Here is a 15,382-nt window from a genome sequence, read left to right as displayed (position 1 = left end):
TATATATATATAATACAAAAAAAAAAAAAAAAAAAAAAATTTAACGAGTCCAAACCGGACCGGTTCCGGTTTGGACCTTCAAACCGGTTAACCGGAACCGGTTAAACCGGAACCGGTTAGGCGGTTCCGGTTTTGGAACCGGAACCGGCCGGTTTCCTAACCGGTTACCGGTCCGGTTCCGGTTGGAACCGGTTGACAGGCATAATATCAACTATACTCTTATTCTTCTCCTAGTCATTTTGCTTTTGTCTTTAGGGTTTGACGTTCCAAGTAAAAGCTTTTTTTAAAAAAAAAAAAAAAAAAGTGGAAACAGGAAAAGAGAATAGAATGAAATGCTCTAGCTGCATATTCCTCATAACGAGCAACACTATGAGCTAGTTAATAGCCACACTAACATCTGAAAAACTCTTACTGCTATCCAAAAGACAGAAACAAAAGAAAAAAGGAAATGACCCAATTGAAACTCATATATCAAGAATCCACGAAGTTCCAGTAGAAGATGATTGAATATGAGAAAGCAAAATCGCACCCATCTTTTGTTTACTTTATACAAAAATTCATTCGATGACAATGTCTTCCTTCCATGCCTCTACAGATTTGAATATATTACAAGTACCATTGACATGATCTTTGTATCATTCCTTCATGCTAACTGATTCTGCTGTTGATCATACTTTCTTGCATATATTACATTACAGTTTGTTCTTTTTGTCTTTTCAGACTACACATTGTACAAAGCCTATCTGTATATGCACTTATACCATACATATACAGGGAGTCCCTTGGCTATATTTGCAAAATACTAACGGTGTTTATGATCAATTTGAGTCTTCAGAACCGTAGCAGCCATAGTACTAGAAAGTACTTTTCAACTGGAACAAGGCTAGAGATGATGGGAAATTTGCCACACTTGTGAAAGACATCATCCATAAGACCACTAGATTTCTTTTACATCTTTTTTTCTGTTATCATAGGAAGCTGCAAGGACCAGCATATATGTATGACTTCTCATCCTTGAGATCGCAACTGCAATAGAAATGCCCCTGCTAGTATGTAATCTTGTTGTAAGGCGTCCAACATCGTCACAATCATGACTGAACAAATGATTAAATGACAACTCTTTCATTTGATTCTTCGATGTGTTATGAATCTATTAAGATACCATCCCCTAACCTAAATAAATCAACGCCTCTCCAGATTTATCACACTGAGTTTATATTGGGGGATAAGGTGATTTAAAGATGAACAAAGAAAAATATTTTTTTCTATATTAACCCTTGCTTCTGTTTCTACTAAAAGGAGCTGAATAAAGAATGTATAGGAATTTGATAAGGACGTCGATCTAGCTATGCTAATGGTGGATAGAAACTTAAAGCTGTACCATTTCCTAGTACTTTTATGTAATTCCTTAGCCCCTTCCCAGACAATGAAATTGTTCTCTTATATACTTGCTTCTGTACCAATTACCTAAGCAGCATAGTATAGATGCACATGCCTATGAATTGGCACAGAGCGACCAAGTGCAAACACCAAATTTAGACATCTAACATGAACTTCCGTAAGTCTAGTAATGTACTTGAAAATTCTGTCACCTCATATCAAGCATAGGCACTTCTAACAACATACTCCATGAATAATACACAATGTTGTATAGAGATAAAACATAAACACTGAAAATGTAAACAACTTGAGGCCATACAACGAGAAATATAATGCATTTCTCAATAACATTGTTTGGTTATGAAGCAAAGGGTTATAACTTATAAGTGAAAGGCTTACTTGGATGAATTAACTGCCTGATGACTTCAATGAATAAGAAGCCCGGCAAAGCACTGACCTTTTTCACTGAAGGTAGAAGTGTCAATTCTGGAGCCACTTTTCAAGAACATTGAACTAAATAAAGGATGGAACTTTCCGTTGAAGCTTAGATCTTCTATAGAAAGCTAGTTTGGCTAGCAACTGTAGACAGTTAGATTGAGTCCCAGACCTCTTCAGTTGATTATTTTTCCTGCAAGTGATGCCATAATTTTCGCCTCATAGTTTATTGCATCTCCATCTACATTGACTTTCTGGTAGCTCATTGGTGGAGCTATCCATTTATTGAGGGTCTGAATTCATCCGGGCAACCAGCTATTTAATTCAGTGCCGGAAATCCCATTCTTGCATTGACAGATAAACATGAATCTATCAGTTACAAAATTGAGAAAATTGCTTCTGGATATATGATTTCTATGTTTATTTCAACAAACAAGATATAAGCACTCAGCTAAGATCTAAAAAAGATTTTTTGAAATATATAAGAAAACAACTAAAGATAAAACCATTCACCAAAAACCTAGCTCAGAAAACTCCAATTTCACTTTATGCACCCCCAAATTGGAATATGTATGTGAAAGCTTTACTGTCCTGGTCCTTGAGAATTATCATCCTCAGGAGAAGGTTGCTGCTGCTGTGAATGGTGTTGCATTCTTGAATGCCCCATCTGCTGGTAAATCTGGTTCAACGACTGAGAATTCATAACCCCAATATGACCCTCTTGTGATAATCCAAGCTCCAATCCAGGTAACTGCTGGGGGTTAGTTGCTCCCAACATAGATGCAAAACTCATAGGGTTCAAATTGGGATCAAACCCAGGGAAGCTAATCTTTTGCAGACAATTTGAAGCACTTCCAGTCCCCAAATTATGGCCAAAATTACTGACGTCAGGACCAGATGGGGGTCTTCCAAAATTTCCAATAACCATAGGCCAACTGCTCCTACTATTAAATTCAGAGATCCCCTGTTGCGAAACAGAGGGTCCAGCCGCGGCTAAAGCTGAGGCTGGAATTGTTCCATTACCTGTTGCAGCAATTATGGATGGCTCCGCTTGCTGCAACAGCCACTGGATTGTTTCTCCATCAGATTTATGACCCAATTCACGTGTCAGTTGGAAAATCCTAGCAGCACAAAGAGCAGGCATGCGAATCCTTCTTCCTCTTCCTTCAACTTTAGTGTGCCTATCTTTATTGGAACTTCTTTTTGGAGCCAACTCTTGCTTCTTAGCTTCATCTTTTTCTGCAATTCCAATCTGCAAGTCGTTGTTGTTACTGATATTGTCGTTGTTGGGATTTGGGTGGCTCAAGAAGTTTGATACCTCCTTGGGGTCCATGAACAGATGTGTCTACCCAAAGTTTCTTTCAATAAACTATTCGAACTTGTTTTCTTGTTACACAATTATATTATAGATTAAGAAAAAGAAACCTATACTTTTTATTAATATAGAAGAAGATGACCTCACAAACATGCAAAAACAAAGAAAAGAAAGAATCATTACGGTGTTTGTTGTTGTGTGAAAACATATTAGCTCTGAACTTGTTCCATTTACTGTTTCAGTATTCTTTTCCAGTAAAAAAAGTTTGGAATGTTGACAAAAAGTTCAGTTGAAAGCACATTAAACAACGATGAAGCTGGAAACCAAACGGTCAAACTCCCATAACTGTTGACTTGTGAATTCTACTGTGCTTTTTGTTCATGTCCTTTTTAATTTAGAGAGGAGTTACTTTTAACTTTTCGATTAATAACTTAATTTCCATTACTTGCTGCTTATGTCGTCTAATTTGAATTTCAAGTTTAATTGGTCGATCATGTTAATAATAGAAACATATGTCGGACAGCACGTTACGCCATATTTCTCTATGTACTTGAATCCTAACGTGCATTGCATGATAATGTCAAATAATTTATACAGAAAAAATAAAACTAACTTGCTTGGAATTGACAAACTAGTGATCTTTATTGTATGAAGAACTCTAATCTTTTTTTGGTGTTTAGAAAGTAATTATGATAACATGTGAGGCAAATTATTTCAATTAATGTGGTTTTCAAATTATAGTAAACGTTTTATAAAGCACAATACAATAGTGTTTATGCATACATTTCCTCATATGTATCTGTCTTTATCAATTTCTTTCATTGGTTGAATTAAATGGATAAAGGCAAGCTATTTGTGGTGTCAATTTACTTGCTCTTAATTTCCCGTAGCCAAATGGAATGGAAAAGGGCGGAGAGGGAATGCCGGCTCTTCTCGTCTAGAAATATTCTTCAACGTGTACATGTCAACGCAATTAATAAACAAAAATTTGTAGGAGTAATATATTCTGATGAGAAATATAGGCGGCTAAAAAAAAAGACAAAGAAAAGGACTTCCCTTGAATCAAGAGATGCCCCAAATTCTTAGAACTCTAAACTTAAAATTTTCTATTCTCTAATGATGTAATCTGTAAATGTCAGAATATAGGCGGCTAAAAAAAAAGACAAAGAAAAGGAATTCCCTTGAATCAAGAGATGCCCCAAATTCTTAGAACTCTAAACCTAAAATTTTCTATTCTCTAATGATGTAATCTGTAAATTATGCCATATACTTAAGCTATTATTTGATTATTCAGACTATTATTTGATTGATCGTTTCATGGGAGGTGCAGGTCATAACTCATAAGTGAAGGATAATCTTGTTTCCAAATTAGGGCTGTGCATAGTTTGGATAAATCCGAAATTTAAATCGAAATTCGAACATTTGGACAAGATCGGGACTCCACCTGAACTTGTCAATTTTTATTTCGATATACACCTAAATTAAATTGGCCTAATTACTCCCCTCAACTTGACAATATGACAGGCATGGATGTGTGACACACGCGCTTATTTAAATAATCTTTTTTGGGCCAAATCTAGAAAAAAAGAAAAAAAAAACTTGAAACAACAATATTTTGACCATACTTTTTTTATTTGATTAAAGATAATGATATTCTAATCAAGTTATTTTTATACATTTGGCAAGGAAAAGATAAAATACAAAAGTTAAAACAAATAATCATTGCATCTAAAAAAGAAGTAAATAAAATATCAAGAAATATTTTAAGAATTTGACCTGAAAAAAATAATGCAGAGTTGAAATAAATTGTAATTGCATGAAAAGAAATATATACAATTTTTTTTTTGTAGAAAATACACCATCTAAACTTCATTACTTTTGCTAAACCTTCTTTTCATTTGGCTAAAATAAATAGAGTTTCAACTAAGTTATTTAGTGGGTGTTTGGCCATAAAAATTATTCGCTTTTTTCCAGAAATTTTTTTCACTTTTTTTACTTTTAGCGTTTGGCCATAAAAAATATTCACTTTTTTCCGGAGTTGTATTCCGGAATACTAAAAACAAGAAAAACTTATTTTTCAAAATTTTTTCACTTTTTTCCACTACATTTCACCAAAAACTACAATTTCAAAAATTATGGCCAAACACAACTCCAACTCCAACTTCAAAAATTCCAAAAAAAGTGAAAAAGTTTTTGGTATTTATGGCCAAACAGGCCCTTAGATTTGGATCCAAAAAAAAAATACATAGTTGAAATATATAATCATATCTAAAAAGAAAGAAAAAAACCCAATTGGGATAAAATATGCAATGTATATCAAGAAAAACAAAAAAGAAATACAATTGGAACAAATAAATCATTATATTGATTATGTGGCGATTAATAGTTGAAAAACACCCCACTTGGAAGCTGATTTTTCGATTTTTGACGCTTACACGCTCCTAAAAGAAAGTGTATTCACACTCTTTGCCACATCAAAGTCTAGGGGGGTCAAGACTATCATATTACCAAGTTCGGGGCCAACGCATAGTTTAGGAGTGCACTAAATAAAAAAGGGGAAAAGGTCAAAAATATCCCTCCACTTTGTTTTAATGGCTAAAAATATCCTTCGAACTAATTTCGAGTCATTTATGCCCCTGCTATTATGAAAGTTGACAAATATATCCTTCATTTGACGGAAATTCTCAAATTGATTCAAATAACCCGATTTCACAAAAAATAACTCACTCCCATATTTTACCCGCTCCGCCCCATCGCCTAAAATCAACTGAAAATCAATGGTGTTATCTGGGGATATATTTGTTAAATGAAGGATATATTTGTTAACTTTCATAACAACAGGGGCATACATAACTCAAAATTAGTTCAGAGGATATTTTTGGCCATTAAAACAAAGTAAAGGGATATTTTTTACCCTTTTCCCAATAAAAGATGAAAAGTTTAGGGGGATCTCAAGCCATTCGGCCTATTTTGAAATTCTGGATTGGATTTCGGATTTAATTTTTAACTTTTTTGAATAATGGATCGGATTTGGATTTGGAACTTAGGACTTTTGGATATTCGAAAACTAAATTTCTTATACCTTATGTTTCGCCTACCCGATTGTCTATTAGATATTAGTGCATTACCTATATGTCCAATCTAATAAGTCAAATAAACTCTACTCATTACACATTAATCCATATAATTAAAAAAAAAAAATACTAAGTTGCTTGTATGAATACTTTATTTATATGATTGTTATAGCTACTAGGAACTATATATTAACGCAATTTGGTATGAATATTTTATTTGATTGTTCATTTTGTAAGAAGAATAAGAAATAATTCGACTGATAGGTCGAATCGAAAATTTGAATTATCTAAATCGAGCAATAGGGGAGAAAGCATAGCATGTCGCAATAAAAGCTTGATCTAAGGTGTCAGCAAAACACTGCAGTCTGTTCCAAAAAAGAAAGCCCCTTAGCGCCCCGGGAGGGAAGTGGGGGACGGCCCTACGCACAGGCAACAGCAACACCGGCTCTACGAAGTCAGAATCGAATCTTTCTGTTGGCTTTTCCAATTCATTCGTGAATTAGTGATATCTGTTGATGAAATGTCATTGGATGAATCTCCCTCCACAGCTTCTATTCGCAGATGCGGATATTTCCTAGTGATTGAATATGACTCAACAAAATTAGCAAGGCTCCGAAATCGAACTTAAAAAATCTGATCAAATCCGAATGTATTTGAATCGGATTCGGATTACATTTTACAAAATCCGGAAACCAAAATTATAATCTGAAATATGCTAAACTCGATCCGATCCGAACGATGAACCGGCCTAGTTTCCATCCATTTTGTTGTCGATTAGATAAGGCCCTAAAAATTGGATGGTCGGGCTTTGGAGGGAATTTCTTTATCAAAAAATTGGGTGCCGGACAACCTCTGTCAACTTTCAAACCCCTTTTATCTTTTGATTTGGAGATTGCCACTTGTCAGGCTGCCGCAATGTATACCATGTCTTTCATGCCCTTCGATGATCCAACTCAATAACAAACTTGTTTGATTAGACATCACTTTTTCAAGATTTCTTTTTCGCAGGCTAATAAAAATTATTTGGAAAAACGTAATTATTGTTGTAATTGCTGCTTTGATTTTTTAGGGTAAACTTGACCTGGAAGAATAGAAGCGGCATACTATCACAACTTCACAAGGCTTCTGGATTTACGACTGGAACGAACAAATTCTCACGCCCTAATTTCTCATAAAAAATATTCAGAAAGAGAGCTATTATCTCGATATTTCCAAGTTTTGACATGAGCTTTGACAAAAATAAGTAATTAAAAAAGGTTCTACAATCAAAGTAAAACTTAACTTATTTCAAATATTTATGATTCAGAAGTACCATTTCAAGGGCCTAAGTTCAGTTCAGAACTTCCAACATAAGTTCCAACATATCAAGTTTATTGGAATTTGCTAACAACATAATGTTCATTTTCTTTAATGCCTTCCAAAATAAGTTTAAAAAAGAAGTGCAACAAAAGTGAGGAGGAGAAAACTTACAGGTCCAACAGCTGTTTTTGGCTTTTGTGGGGCAGTGAGTGCTCCAAAGAACAGCAATGTCAAATGCTTGATGAAGTGGTAATTCATTTCCAAAGTGACCCTGGTAACTATGGCTGCTATATATGCATTCACATATATTCTTTTAAAAGTATTCTAGTAGATTTCATTTTCGCGTATGACACTACCAAGTTTATAATTTCTCGTGCAGATTTACAGGTACAAACGATTGGAGAAATAATTGACAACAGAATATTTACAATCTGAGAGGTTTTTTTATAGAGTAAATAAAGAATTGCAAATGCCACGAGGCATACACTTGTTCAGGTGCTCGCAGAAGGCCCAAAGTACATGCAGATTGGCGGGTTAATCCTGAAGATAGAGAGGATAGCTGATGGTATGGTCCAAATCCCATCGCCACATATCAAGCCAGAAGCAACAGCACCAGCAAAATCTTCTGCATCCTTCTTATTTATCCTCTCCCATACAAATAATATCACTGTGCCAACAAACATGTCAATTGCAAAGTAGGCCCCAATATAGAATGGTACAGCCATCGCCATTGGAATGGGAATGAATTGGGAGAATTTCGCTGGAGTGACATCCCTTAAGAGGTTAACGGCCAGAGCTGCCACAAAGAACACACAACACAATGCAAGACAATGCTTTGGAAGTTCAGAGAACCCCTCAATCCCCAGAATGGCCATCTCTCTGTAAATAACAGCATATGGTGCTTTGTATGGACTATCGGGAGATCCAATGTCAAAAGCATTCCAATACATCCAGAATGTGAGGGGCGCAATAATGCAACCCATGGCTGTTCCCACCAACTGACTCACAAACATCGATTTAGCTGATGAAAGTGTAAGATACCCCGTTTTGAAGTCTTGCATTAAATCAGCAGCAGTGGAGACTATGGACATCATAACTCCACATGCTGCCAATCCTGCTACCACCCCACCATTTCTTCCTACCAGTGACGCAATAATAAAGAGACCAATCTTACCATAAGTTGAAGCCAAGCTCCAGTCTGTAAGTCCTGTACCATAGGAGTTGCAGAAAGCAAGGGCAGGAGCAATTATATATGAGCAAAGGACCAAGTACCACTTCAGAGGGGGGAAGATAATTGGCATTGTGGCTGTAGATATTGCAGCCAGGGCAACATATCCAGATGCCGCAAACCAGAACGGTATCCTATCTTTCAGGAAAACTTCGTCGCACTTCTTCTTTTCCAATTCTAGTTTGGAGCTCTCACCACCTGTAAGAATATGAACAGACAAAATCAAGAAACATCACCCATGACACAAAGTAGTAATCTCTCAAGTCCATTTTAAAGTGAACACCAAAAAGTGCACGCCGACTGAATGATTAATATAATTTCAGATTTCCATTTCGCCCTTCCTATAGTGCAGTAACAGAGACTTTCTGAATTGATTGATTGGTTGACAAAGCAATTGCAGAAATGAGGAATAAGTCAATGCAAAAGCTGACCATCAACTTTTTCCGCTGCTTGATTACAGTTCCTCAATTGCATTGACATTATAACTAAGCAGAAAGTGGAACCGTCTGTTTATCAATTTGGAATTTCAATGTAGCAATTTGTAATTTTATTAATATGGTGCTCAGTCGAACATACTGATGTTTTTCTCGGTACTTAAAAACCAATCATTTGGTCAATTGAGACCTACCTATGACCTCCATGACCAAGGGAAGATTGTTCTGCGTGCTGCTATTTTTAAAAATTGCTGTCACGGAGATTGAAACAATCTTAACCAAATTGTAAAGCCCATCCCCAAGTATGAGGGAGATGGCTATGAAGACCTGCAAACAAAGGAAAAAGGAAGATTATAATAACGCCAATGGAAGTATATGGAAAGATTGAAAGAGCACCAATGGATGTGTATGGCCAGCTCTCCAGGGTAAAGGATAATAGAACGAGCATACTGGTGATGTCATGAATGCACCTTAAAATGATTGGGTAGAAGACAACATGATATATGAGGTTAAGAATCTCTAGGGGCTGCAACAGTAAAATAACAAATCTCTAGGGGGGAAAAAAATATGCTGAAGATTCTGATTTCCTCAAGGTCTACACCATTAAGAGGTGACATATGAGGACAATGCCCATATCTTAGCTATCACACCTAGAAAGCTTTTGATAAAGCCCTGGAAGCATATAAAAAGATTGCTTCTTATGAGGCCCTTGGATTCTTAAGTTGGGGAAAAAGGAACTCGTAAGTTGCTGATCACTGAACAGCAATCTTCTGTTGACGGTGCACTATCGTTCTATGTGTAGAATTGTTCCAGAAATATAAAGATACAGCAACATTCTTTACATTTATAATTCAAGAGTGCGTATCTTCAGTGATGTTACATCCAAGGGTGTGCTGTAATTGCTTCTGACCGACAGCTTTGGAGTAGGCAAGTAGATACCTCCTAGATCCAGCACCTCGCCCCCAGGGGAAGGCACCCCTATCGGTGGGCATTCCACCAAAATGCCAAGGATCCTCAACTACAATACCGACTTACTTCTTGTGTATCACAATTTCTAACTATACAAACAATCTTAAGCCATTGACAGAGCTAGCCTACAAAGGACCAATGGCCAGTTCGTCGGACAAAAGCATCGAGGCCAGAAAGATAAAAGCAGACTTTATGAAATATGGTTATCAAACAGGAATTGAAGAAATTGAATGCTGTGCGTTCAAAACCTACTGCAAAGAAAATTGCAGATGCTGTGCTTGAGAAGTATTTTGGCAAATTTAGAAGTTTCCCAACCTTTGAAAATGTCTCTCAATGCTATATAGTCGACTACAGATATTAATCTTTATACTCTAGGCTGACAAGAATCATAGGCGAGGAATCCGCAAATATAAATTCCATCTTATCTTTCTCGTTTTCATCACTTCCTTGTCTTAAATCATTTTCTGCCAAAATGAAGTACAGGAATAGCTTGGGAATGTTTGCACAATCTTTCTTGAAGTACAGTACTCAGTACTCTTAGGATTGCAAATTGAGACCACATTACCGAGTTGTCATGTTTTTGGATGTGAATTAGCTAAAATTAGCATCAGTAATTACATACCTTATATCCATAGAGACCTTTGAAATCATTGCTTCCAAGGTCTGCTGGGTACCAGTCACCAGCTCGTTGGGAGATCAATGGCCACAGTATACCCCATGATATAATAGCTCCAAAGAGAACCGAACAGTTGACTATGTGAGGACAGATAAGACCACATCCAACATAAGTCGGACTAAAGTCAAAATAGAACCTGCAGGATGATGACTGTGTAAGAACCAAAACATGAACAGTGAATTCATTCTTTAACAAGAAAGTTGTAGATTTTTCGTATTCCAGCAGGTAGGGGAAGGGGGATAAAACAGGTATAAGGAATTCATACTAAAAAGCTTCGGGATGTGTTTCTCTCTAGGCCCCAATTTACTATAACAAAAACGAAGGACAGAGAATATCTAAAATAAAAAGTTAAAGACTGTATGTAAACATTAAAATATAGGGAAAATATCCATAAGAGACCATGCAGAAGAGCGAATAGAAAAAAGAGGTCTCAACAGCAACTAATTTAGCAGTAGCACCAAAAACTTGGCATCTATAGAATTCAAATAATGCAGGTGTTCTAATAGCCTAGCACATATTTTGCTTGAAGAACCGTTGCAAGTGTTTCCTTCTCTTGAAAATGAACACTTGTTCACAAAAGCATAAATCCAGCTTTCTCATTCCAATTTACAGCTACAGATTATTCTCTTCCTTCACAGCTAACCCATGGAAATTAGAAGCTTAAGAATAACAAACAATCAAATATGAATAGGGGAAAAAAAGTTCAATACGAATAGAGAAAAAAAGGAAGAAAAAGAGTTTGATCTTCCCTCTATAGCAAAGGAAAATAAGAGTTACAGATATTAGAACGATATGCTTACGTGTTCTTGAATAGGGTCAGCCCAAGAGTGGGAAAATTGTCAAAGCCACATGCGTCCCCAATACCACTGAAAAACCATTTAAAACAGCTCCAGCAGAAACTTATGCTCAAATATTTGCCAAGACGACCAACTTGCTCCCTGTGACAACAAATGATAGTTGTGATATTCATAGAGCACGAGATGTTTCATAGTAAAAGTTCTCCTAGGAACGTACAAATGATCGGATAGTTTACACCCCCCCCCCCCCCCCACAAAAACAAAACCCCACTGCGAAAAAAGGATAATGTGAAATCTATATATTCATTAACCTCGGAACAAAAGAAAGAAAAAAACGACTCCAAAAGCCAGAAAAGAAAAGGGAGTGCTAATTATTTGGTGATGTTTAGTCGAGCAGGCAAAGTGCACAACTTTATTCTTCAAGTACATCAGCCACCAAGAATCTTTCTTGCCGATAAGGGCCATTAAGTATAAAATAAATTGAACCGATCTTATCTTACTAGACACCATTTGCATTTTCATTATCAGCCAGGTAGTTAGCCCAAAAATGTAGCATCTTTTAGAAATTAGATACAGAAATGAACATAATAATGTATCTCTTGCCTTGCAAGTTCAGCGCCAGTATTTGTGTGGAAGCTGTTTATTAGCATGGCAGTTGCAGTTCCACTAGGGTATGTGAGCTTATAGCCCATTACCATAACCTGAAATTACATTTAAAAGAGAACAAAATTTATCAAATCGATATTTGAATCCCACTTAAAAAAAAGCATTTCGGAGAAGAGCACAAGTAAATAAATAGAAAGGATGTTGCTGGTCGGTGACTGCTCTAACTGTTCAAGCGCAAAGCAGTGGTATTGGTTACCGAATCAACAAAGGTTTTGTTTTATCTTATGAATGAATATGTCTTCTCCACCTCTTAAATTAAATTAATTACAAGATTTCTTACACAAAACATACGGAGAGGTCAGAATCAAAACCATGCAAACCTTAACATTCTATTGAACTACTACCAGAGCTGATCAGAACCAGAAAGTACCTTACGGAGAGGCACAAGACTAAAAAGTCCAAGGAAACTAACAACAAATATAAATCCCATCATCCATAATAACCCTGGATTCTTAACATCCTCAGCACGGTTTCCAGGATAATCAGGACCTATAAGGTTGTATGTTTTCTCATCCATTGCTAGCAAGTATGACCCAAAGCCACCTGTAAATATAAGGTAACAAGAGAATGCATCATGAATCAGACATATGATAAACTTAAAGAGCAACTTATCAAAAAAAGAAAAAGAAAAAAATGATAAACTTAAAGAGTTGAAATTGAAAAGTACTAAAATTATTAAGTCGTCATCATCCTTTCAACAATTTTAAAGATGCAACATATATTTGGTTCTGCGCAAAGCATGGAAGCACAATGGAAATACTATAGTAAAAAGAGCTTAAGGAGCCGTTTAGGCATGAGAATTATTCACTTCTTTTCCGAAATAATTTTTCACTTTATTTCAAAAATGTTTGGTTATAAACTTTCCAAATCCAAATTGGAGTTGGATTCCAAATTTGGAAAAGTGCTTCAAACCTGTTTTCCAACACCAACAACAACAACATACCTAGTGTATTCCAACACCATCTTCATAAATTCCAAATAAAGTGTTCTCTTCTCTCCTTTGCAAAAAGTATAAGCAACACAACTCCAACTTCATAAATTCAATATTTGGAATCTATGGCCAAACGCCTACTAAATTTGACAGTAGAACCCATTTTTTGGAGAAAGAAATGATGTTTATCAAAATGTCCAATAAGGAACAGTTCAAAAAGCTAGAGCACTTATCAACTAAATATGGCCTTTTAGTTTCTGTAAAAACAACAGTACTAATGGGTCTGTATGTACATAAACATATATATACATATATAAGGAGAAACTTTAGTCATTTGAATCTCAGCAAAATAAAATCTGCTATACACAGAAAACAATAGTACTCCCTCTGTCCCAATTTAAGTGATATAGTTTAACTGGGCACGGAGTTTAAGAAATAAATAAAGACTTTTGAATCTTTTGATCTAAAATAAGTCAAAGATATTTGTGTATTTGTGTGGTTACAGATCAAGCTAAAGTTTAAAGTTAAATTATTGTCAAATCAGAAAATGTATCATTCTTTGTTGAACAAACTAAAAAGGAAAAGTGCATCACATAAATGTGATTGGGGAGTAGTAACGAACCAATCAATAGAGTAGATCACTACAACAATAACTCAGAGTTTCTTTGTTTACTTTAATCAATCAATCAAGTACACCTCAACCCAAACTAGTTTGTAATGGATTGCACTCATATTCCTTTTTTTTTTACTTATTAGAAAAAGAAAAAAAACAGAAGAAGAAGAAGAAGAGGGCATTACCACTAAAAGCGAGACCATAGCAAGCAACGACACAGGTCTGAATAACAGTATTCTCTTGCTTAGTAAACGGTTTAACAGAAAACCCGAGCTTAGACATAAACCCGGTCCATGATTTAACGAAGAAAAACCCGAGCAATCCAGCAGCAACATTGAGTGAAGGAATTATACCAACAGTGAGATTGAGCTTATGTGTAATGATACAAAAGAGAGTCCCAAGCACAGCACTGACAACTAAACCTCTAATAGTGATCTGATCTTTCCAATCAGGGATATTTTCGGAATCCTCGGGGATTTCATCTAACAATGGCTCTGATATTTCTACAGTTCCAGAATTTTCAGTCCCCATTGGAAACCTGCACTGTTGGTATTTGGATCAGGTTGATATACAAAAAGAGATAGAGAAATGGGTTAAAACTTGCTACAAGTCAAAGGGCAAGAACTAGACTGGTTGGTTGGTAGGTTAATTGCTAATATGCTATTTGTAACCTTACACGCAACCAATAAGGTGTTTTCATTTTTTTCCCAACATACTACTAATAACACTTTTCTTTTATTCAAACTTCTTAATTTTGATGTGCGTTTAACATGGAATTTTTAAATTTTTTCAAAACAAATTTTATTTATTTGAGAATTAATTAAAAAAATACTACTTCCTCCATTTATTTTTACTTATACTTTTCCTATTTGAAAAATCAAGTAATAATTTATCATTTTATATCCATTCTATCTTTATTATTTATTATTGGGGCGGAAATTTCAAAAAAAAATTAGCGGTTGCACAATTTTTAAAATATATTTTATTAATTTTAAAGTTAATATAATAAAATTATCATTCTATTAAATCAAATACACGACAAGTAAAAATAGACATAGGGATATAAGCGTTATAATTAATAATGTAAAATATTTAAAAGACATATAAAAAAAATTAGGTCAAAGAAGGATTCGTTTGATTCTCGAAAAATGAAAAGTGTGACGTAGATTGAGCCAGAAAAAGTAGTACTTTTTGTTTCGCTTGTTTTTTTCACCCACCTTGCTTCACCACTAAGTCCACGTGATTCAAGTGGAGATGAAAATACTTCCCACTTGAATGAAAGGCTTTGATCTAACAATTACAAACGTGGGATGAAAAGTCATAGAAAATAAAATTTTAAACTTTCATAGAGGCCAAAGAGATTTATATATTCTTATGTCCAATTTTTAATAGATTCATATGATAATTGTGTTAGTTATAAGTAGCAATATCCAACGTAATAGTTAAGTTCCTCACAAACTAATCCAAACATCATTACTATGAAAAGAAAAATATAATCTTACCATCAATCTAATTCCTTAAGTATGCCGGGAGCAGATAATATGTTGCATACAATTTAGCATAGC

The 15,382-nt window shown here is 35.3% G+C and overlaps 2 protein-coding genes across 9 annotated transcripts; both read right to left on the bottom strand.

Moving 5' to 3' along the window:
* Positions 1 to 487: 487 nt before the first annotated feature.
* Positions 488 to 3,812, bottom strand: LOC132622910 (transcription factor TCP20). 8 transcript variants are annotated; one of them, XR_009576040.1, is made up of 2 exons: positions 3,314 to 3,812; positions 488 to 2,159 (listed from the first exon to the last, which is right to left on the bottom strand). XR_009576040.1 is itself a non-coding variant. In XM_060337592.1 (2 exons), the coding sequence occupies exon 1, from the start codon at positions 3,146 to 3,148 to the stop codon at positions 2,399 to 2,401; it is 750 nt and encodes a 249-aa protein (XP_060193575.1). In that variant the 5' UTR covers positions 3,149 to 3,307; the 3' UTR covers positions 488 to 1,094; positions 1,780 to 2,398. The 8 variants fall into 8 exon arrangements, 7 of the variants coding, with proteins under 7 accessions (XP_060193575.1, XP_060193577.1, XP_060193579.1 ...); XM_060337592.1 differs by lacking the exon at positions 3,314 to 3,812 and having other exon boundaries at positions 488 to 1,094; positions 1,780 to 3,307; XM_060337594.1 differs by lacking the exon at positions 3,314 to 3,812 and having other exon boundaries at positions 488 to 1,043; positions 1,780 to 3,307.
* A 3,999-nt stretch (positions 3,813 to 7,811) lies between these two features.
* On the bottom strand, positions 7,812 to 14,456 carry LOC132621455 (probable metal-nicotianamine transporter YSL6). The gene is made up of 7 exons (XM_060335731.1): positions 14,003 to 14,456; positions 12,644 to 12,816; positions 12,211 to 12,308; positions 11,611 to 11,748; positions 10,757 to 10,946; positions 9,360 to 9,492; positions 7,812 to 8,929 (listed from the first exon to the last, which is right to left on the bottom strand). Exons 1-7 carry the CDS (start codon positions 14,346 to 14,348, stop codon positions 7,995 to 7,997), a joined length of 2,013 nt encoding a protein of 670 aa, XP_060191714.1. The 5' UTR covers positions 14,349 to 14,456; the 3' UTR covers positions 7,812 to 7,994.
* Positions 14,457 to 15,382: the final 926 nt, after the last annotated feature.

This window comes from Lycium barbarum, chromosome 12 (assembly GCF_019175385.1).
Source record: "Lycium barbarum isolate Lr01 chromosome 12, ASM1917538v2, whole genome shotgun sequence".
NCBI lineage: Eukaryota > Viridiplantae > Streptophyta > Magnoliopsida > Solanales > Solanaceae > Lycium > Lycium barbarum.
The sequence above is the reverse complement of the archived record's forward strand: the minus strand, read 5'-3'. Positions and strand labels throughout refer to the sequence as shown.

Coding starts and splice junctions, on each gene's coding strand:
- LOC132622910 (XM_060337592.1), bottom strand. CDS start 3,148: ATGGACCCCAAGGAGGTATCAAACTTCTTGAGCCACCCAAATCCCAAC.
- LOC132621455 (XM_060335731.1), bottom strand. CDS start 14,348: ATGGGGACTGAAAATTCTGGAACTGTAGAAATATCAGAGCCATTGTTA. Junction 12,817..14,002: donor CTATGGTCTCGCTTTTAGTG/GTAATGCCCTCT, acceptor TTATATTTACAG/GTGGCTTTGGGTCATACTTG. Junction 11,749..12,210: donor ACTGGCGCTGAACTTGCAAG/GCAAGAGATACA, acceptor TTGTTGTCACAG/GGAGCAAGTTGGTCGTCTTG.